The following is a 7,300-nucleotide window of genomic DNA, read 5'->3' as shown; positions in this document are numbered from 1 at the left end:
AAACAGCTAAATTATAAAGTGATGTAAAATACTAAAAACAGGAACATATCTGTGTTGGTTTATGCCATGAACTTAGCAGATGTTTAAAGCCATTTAACATTTTAGTTTATTTTAACATTTTTGTTTATTTAATTCATTTATTCATTCACTTGAAGCAAAATAAAACAAATTAATCAAAAAGAAAACATTGAATGAAAAGAGTGCAGAAAGAAGAAAAAAAATTATATCTGCCCCTTATTTAAAAAAAAAACAACAACAAAAAACCTTTAAACAATCACTTAAATTAATCACTTTAATATCGACTTTAAAGCTAGGGATTAAAAAAACATGTTTTGTGTTAGAATTTAATTCCAACTTTAAAACTTACCCAACATTAATAAAACTTACCTCAAGTTGCCTTTTTGGACATGCATGCATATATTTGTACAAATTGTACTTGAGAGGAGATTATTACAGCCTCATATAAAATCAATAATGATGATGATATTGTAACTGGATCAGTATCGGCAGATATCAAGATTTAGGGATCGGAAGTAAAAAAAATGTGGATCTGTGCATCCCTAGTTTTTGGTCTGTGAAAGGAAACTGCAGTACCCGGAGAAAATCCCCGCATGCACAGAGAGAACATGCAAACTCCACCCAGAAAGGCCCTGGGCAGGGATTTGAACCGGCAACTTTCTTGCTGATAGGAAACAGCTCTACCAACTGAGCCACCGTGCCGTCTCAGTTCAGTTCAGTTTATTTAAATAGTGCCAAGTCACAACAGAAATCATGTCAGGGCACTGAACAAAAACACTTTTTTCTTTAAAAACAAAAAACAAACTTTACAGAAACACACGGTTTCTTTTTGTTGAAACATTTTGTCCTTCATCCAAAGGACTTCATCAGTCCAAGGAGGCACAACAAACTCAGTCCCACAAGCAGCACACTCGCATAGTGGGTCAAATAGTTTGATGGTGCTCAGATCTGCTCTGGAGTCCGCCCTCTCCCCCGTCGACTCGTCTGATGCAGTCATGGTCAAAGAGGTTAAAAACATCAAAGTTCATGCGCGCTCCCTGCTAGCAAGAGTTTGGTCTCATGCACAAGTTGTACGCACGTATGAACATTTTAACATGCTGTGATCTTTCTGGCAGGGTGGGCAGTGTCACTGGGAGGGTGCTTCTTGAATAATGATAGGGGAAATCGCTGAAAACCTAACTATCGAACGGACTTAATTTTGTTAATATATTTTTCTTCCAAAGGACTACTTCACTTGTTCTTTCTCCTGCTAAAGAAAAACCTTAATAGCAGTGGTGGCTCCTGAGCAAAAACACAGTATTAGTGGGCGAACATCAGTTGCCTGTTGGTTTTTGTGTCTACAAAGTTTTTGCCTTTTTCCTCGTTCCCACGAGTCGAGGTTGTGTCGTGAAGAACAGTTTGGTCTAATAAATCTGAGAAATACATCTCCCACCCTGAGCTGCACAGCTTTCTAAATTGGATTTCTAGTTTGATTTAAAAATTATTCTGACATAATACTCCAGAATAACACAGTTAAATGCTATTAGTGGAAATACTAACTTTTAATAGATACAATTATGTAAAAATTTTAATTGATGATACAATATATCATCTCTGAATCAAATAGAAATTTCAAGTAGGGATTGAACCCTCAAACACTAAAGACCACTGCTTCAACCGCTGATCCACCACAGCCAAACACATACGCACGCGCGCGCACACACACACACACACACACAGGCCTTGGAATTGTTTAGATAATGTTGGCATAAATTTCCTGTTCTTGGACTTTCCTCTGTTCAGTTTTCTGTTCTGGTCCTCTCTGCTCCAAATGGACTTAAGAACAGAATACTGTATCTCCACTTATACATATATGTAATGTGTATGAAAATGTAGTAATATTTAAATAATTATTTTTTAAACATTTCATTTGTTGTTGTTGTTGTTGTTGTTGATGTTTTCTTTCAGTCAAAGCTTATGGATGTTTTTACTATTAAGGCTGAGAATCTTAACTCTGCCCATGAACCATACGTTTGGGTTAGCAGAGAGAGAGCTGGAGGAGTTGAGCGAGGCTGCAGACAAGGACACCTCTGTGTCTGTGAACTCAGCTGAACTGATAAGGGTATAAAGCAAGATGAGAAGGCAGCTCGGGTCAGATTCTTGTGTCTGGTCTTCATGTGTGTACTTTCTATATATTTGTGTAACCTGTCCTGAAAATCTGACTTTGCAAGTAAATACCAGTTAGAAATTTTCTGCCATCGAGTGTGGTTCTTTTTGAGTAAGTAAGAGAAGCGAGAATATTTTTCTCCATCAGTTTGTGGTTCAGAATCAGAATCAACTTTATTGTCATTGCACAAAGTAGCAAAATAACGTTCCGTACAGTCGTCTGAAGGGTAGACGGAAGTGCAGCAGGGCCGCAGCTTCTATGAAGCGCTGCCCTTATCGCTTAGAAAAGGGGAAGAAAACATGAGGAGAGAAGGTATTAAAAAAAAAAAGATCTCTCACACCGTGTCCTTGGACACAGGGCACAAAGTAAGGTGCAAAAAATCTACCTCAGCACAAGAAACATACAATATCCATCCATCCATTATCTTTTACCCGCTTCTTCCATTTTGGGTCATGGGTGTCGCCGGTGCCCATATCAAGCAATCACTGTGCGAGGGGCGGGGTACACCCTGGACAGGTCTCCAGTCCATCACAGGGACACAGAGACAAACAACCATTCACTCTCTCTCACACCTAGGGACAATTTAGAGTTACCAATCAGTCTAACATGCATGTTTAGTCTGTGGTAGGAAACCGGAGTACCCAGAGAAAACCCACGCATGCACGGAGAGAACATGCAAACTCCACCCAGAAAGGCCCCCGGACCGGGATTTGAACCGGGGACCTGCTCATACTACAACATAATACATTTTGCAGGGGGTGGTGGGTGTTGACAAGATGGTGAGATTGTCCATGAACACTTCCAGATAGTTTCCATAGTCCTGATAAAAGAAGTTACAGTGTCTATCAGTCGGTACAACTCTGATAAGAGTCCACAAAAGTTCTTGGGGTGGGGGGCAGGGAGGGGGAGTAGAGCTTCTTGGTTTACATATCCACCAGGAGCAATTTGAGATAAGTTGGCCTATCCAAGGCCAGTGGGGAGGCCAGATTCAGATAAACATTTGTTTTGGGCAGGCAGACTCTACTGACATGTCTGCCTTCAGTTCTGCTGGTACACTCAATGGTGAATCCAAACAGCCAGATTTGTGGACATTCTGCCAGTCCGTGCTTGTTATCCTTCTCCAAGGTTGGTTCATTCATGGCAGTGAATCCTAGGAGCTGCAAGTGGCATACGATTCTCAGAAATCGCATCAAACTTACGGTTCGCAAAACATATGAGTCTGAGCGCTCAAAGCACAGTGTAATCTTTCACAAGGCAGGCAGCCTCACCATGGCCAAAACTGCTGCCAACGTCTTCCTAATTTGTCGATATCCCAGGTACCCAATGATTCCAAAAAGCAGAAACCCTGTTATCATAAATCCAATTACGTACGCATCTTCAACATCCCCAACAGATAATAGAGAGTGACACATCATTTTCCATACACCCCAGGAATCCATGACATCTCCAGCAGCGTGTGTCCCTTCAGGGCATGAGGGCTCTCCTGCACCCAGTCTCCTCGTCGAGAACAATTTATCAATTGTGTTGCGAGACCAGTTGATCAGATACATAATTTATGATTTGGAAGTTGTGTAAAAAGAGGCTCTGATACACAGGACAAAGAGCAAAAGCAGGAGGAAGGCAGGAGAGGGAAGAAAAGCGTCTTCATTGAGGGTGTCAGAAAAAAGGTTTAAAGTTGATTGAAAATAATTTAAAATTTAATAAATGGAGTATTAAAATATGTTGGCATGAAAGGTGAAGGATAATATGTAATACTTCAACAGGTTTTATTTTTTATTTCTTAAAAATTGGCAGATTTAGGAACTTTTACTAAAGTTTTATACATGTCAACATGGATGTAACTTCAGTAGTTGGACAGTAGCTGCCAAAAAAATGAAGTATGGCATCATCTAAGAGATAAACTGAACTCATCAAGTCATCATGTCAAAACAATCTCTTATGATTTTAGACACAATTTCATTAAAGACAAAAATTTAAAATAGTATTTGGTGAAATCAGTGACGTGCGGTGAGCTTTGTGACAGGTGAGGCACTGACTGTCTGGAATCGATGCTCAAAAATATGAACCCAAAATAAAAGTTTATATTTCAATTTAGCCTTTTTTTCTCTCTCTCTAATATCTTCTGTTTCGATTGAAAATGTAGTTTAGAAAAATCCTTTAGTTTTGAGATATGATCTTCCATTTTGTCTAAACAAATTTAAATGAGTGTACCATTTGCTACACCCCCACCCCTCTGCACAACAGAAGAACGTACAGCGACTGCACCTGACTCATCGTCCCTACGGGGCAGAACTGCTGCCCCCTAGAGGTGTGGCAAGATACTTTCTGCCTCACCCTGTGCATTTTCAGCGTGCATTTATGACCAATTAGAAGCCAAGTCGTCATGCAACTTAGTTCGCTGTGGTGACCTCTGAAGAAGGGAGCAGCCGAAGAAGAAGAAAATTATGATCGATTAGAACGAAGAAAAATGTCACACACATGCATTCAAAATATGAGACAGACTGTAGAACATCAACATGTGTAGCACATGTGCAATCAAACATGTAAACTGGTGATATAAAAAGACAGCAGTGGGAATTCTCCAACCACCTCCTTCATATATTGTATATGACACAGCGCCCCCAGAGGTGAACCAGAGCACTACACTGCCTCACCCCACATTGTTTGAAGAGGCAATATGTAAATGTCGCGATTTTGACCATTGAAGTGTTGAAATAATTCAGAAAACAGTTTTATAAAATGGTTTTATAGAACAGTCAGTGGTCAAATGTATTTTCTCTTATCATTGTAAGTATTGTACTTGTCATGATAACGGGTGCGGCACTGCCTCACCTGCCTCCCCTGACTGCACGTCACTGGGTGAAATGGAAAATGTATTAACATTAACATTAAACTAAGTGGTGATGAGATTCCTCAGTGTTTTTGGTCATGTGCCACATCTGGAGGATAAAATACTTCAAAATTCATTGTGGCAGTAACTTCTGTAGTGTTGATGTTTGGACCCTCCACAGGCAGGAGGCTTGGATCCCTGAAAAACAAACAAACAACAAAAAACAAAACAACACATGCAACTTGAAATTAAAAGCCATCACTGTTCAAGAGTCAGCTGTGTGGCTTTAACTGTACCTCAAACGTGTCACAGACCAGCACGAATAAGGACGACAAGGCTTTGTCCTGCAGGTCTTCTGTGTGCACCTGCAAAACAAAAATATGTTATTCCAGAGAATTTAAAAGAGAGAAAAAGGTGGGAAAAGGTTTACTCTTAAAGGGATATATTTGCATTTTGAAAAGGTGCCACGGAAAAGTTCTGATATCTATCTATAAATCTATATATCCATCTGTATATCCACATACACACACATATACAAATATATACACACATATATACGCACACACATATACATATATACACATACACACATATACATATATACACACACACACATATACACAAAAACATATACATATAAATACACACACATACAAATATACAAACCGGATTCCAAAAAAGTTGGGACACTAAACAAATTGTGAATAAAAACTGAATGCAATGATGTGGAGGTGCCAACATCTAATATTTTATTCAGAATAGAACACAAATCACAGATCAAAAGTTTAAACTGAGAGAATGTATCATTTTAAGGGAAAAATCTGTTGTTTCCAAGTTTCATGGCGTCAACAAATCCCGAAAAAGTTGGGACAAGTGCATTTTTACCACTGTGTGGCATCCCCCCTTCTTCTTACAACACTCAACAGACGTCTGGGGACAGAGGAGACCAGTTTCTCAAGTTTAGAAATAGGAATGCTCTCCCATTCATGTCTAATACAGGCCTCTAACTGTTCAATCGTCTTGGGCCTTCTTTGTCGCACCTTCCTCTTTATGATGCGCCAAATGTTCTCTATAGGTGAAAGATCTGGACTGCAGGCTGGCCATTTCAGTACCCGGATCCTTCTCCTACGTAGCCATGATGTTGTGATTGCTGCAGAATGTGGTCTGGCATTATCATGTTGAAAAATGCAGGGTCTTCCCTGAAAGAGATGACGTCTAGATGGGAGCATATGTTGTTCTAGAACCTGAACATAGTTCTCTGCATTAATGGTGCCTTTCCAGACATGCAAGCTGCCCATGCCACAAGCGCTCATGCAACCCCATACCATCAGTGATGCAGGCTTCTGAACGGAGCGTTGATAACAACTTGGGCTATCCTTGTCCTCTCTGGTCCGGATGACATGGCGTCCCAGTGTTCCATAAAGAACTTCAAATCGTGACTCATCTGACCACAGAACAGTCTTCCATTTTGCCACACTCCATTTTAAATGACCCCTGGCCCAGTGCAAACGTCTGAGCTTGTGGAGCTTGCTTAGAAATGGCTTCCTCTTTGCACTGTAGAGTTTCAGCTGGCAACGGCGGATGGCACGGTGGATTGTGTTCACTGACAATGCTTTCTGGAAGTATTCCTGAGCCCATTCTGTTATTTCCTTGACAGTGGCATTCCTGTTTGAGGTGCAGTGACGTTTAAGGGCCCGGAGATCACGAGCATCCAGTAGAGTTTTACGGCCTTGACCCTTACACACAGCAATTGTTCCAGATTCTATGAATCTTTTGATGATGTTATGCACGGTTGATGATGATAACTTAAAAGTCTTTGCTATTTTATGCTGGGTAACACCATTCTGGTATTGCTGCACTATCTTTCTGCACAACAATGGTGGAATTGGTGATCCTCTTACCATCTTGGCTTCTGAGAGACACTGACACTCTGAGAAGCTCTTTTTATACCCAATCATGTTGTCAATTGACCTAATTAGTGTTAATTGGTCTTCCAGCTGTTTGTTATATGCTCAATTTCCTTTTTCCAGCCACTTATTGCTACTTGTCCCAACTTTTTTGGGATTTGTTGACACTGTGAAATTTTGAATCAACATATTTTTCCTTTAAAATGTTACATTTACTCAGATTAAACTTATGATCTGTCATCTATGTTATATTACGAATAGAATATTGACATTTGCCATCTCCATATCATTGCTTTCAGTTTTTATTCACAATTTGTTTAGTGTCCCAACTTTTTTGGAATCCAGTTTGTACATATACATATATATATAGGGAAATATGCACGCACGCACTAATACATA

General features: G+C 39.9%; 2 protein-coding genes across 2 annotated transcripts in view; one reads left to right on the top strand and one right to left on the bottom strand.

Moving 5' to 3' along the window:
- LOC119414895 (gamma-interferon-inducible lysosomal thiol reductase-like) overlaps window positions 1-1,166 on the top strand; it is a 15,387-nt gene extending 14,221 nt beyond the window's left edge. Inside the window, exon 6 of the mRNA XM_037682013.1 lies at window positions 1,134-1,166. Within this exon, the coding sequence (XP_037537941.1) occupies window positions 1,134-1,166 (33 nt within the window). The remainder of the gene's footprint in view (window positions 1-1,133) is intronic.
- A 3,728-nt stretch (window positions 1,167-4,894) lies between these two features.
- On the bottom strand, window positions 4,895-5,359 carry LOC119414419 (gamma-interferon-inducible lysosomal thiol reductase; the record flags this gene model as incomplete). The annotated part of the gene is given in 2 exon segments (XM_037681511.1): window positions 4,895-5,192; window positions 5,291-5,359. Coding segments are annotated over 2 exon segments (141 nt in total), but the record flags the coding sequence as incomplete, so codon positions are not given.
- Window positions 5,360-7,300: the final 1,941 nt, after the last annotated feature.

The sequence above is a fragment of the Nematolebias whitei genome, chromosome 9, assembly GCF_014905685.2.
Source record: "Nematolebias whitei isolate Nwh7 chromosome 9, NemWhi1, whole genome shotgun sequence".
NCBI classification, from domain to species: domain Eukaryota; kingdom Metazoa; phylum Chordata; class Actinopteri; order Cyprinodontiformes; family Rivulidae; genus Nematolebias; species Nematolebias whitei.
The sequence above is the reverse complement of the archived record's forward strand: the minus strand, read 5'-3'. Positions and strand labels throughout refer to the sequence as shown.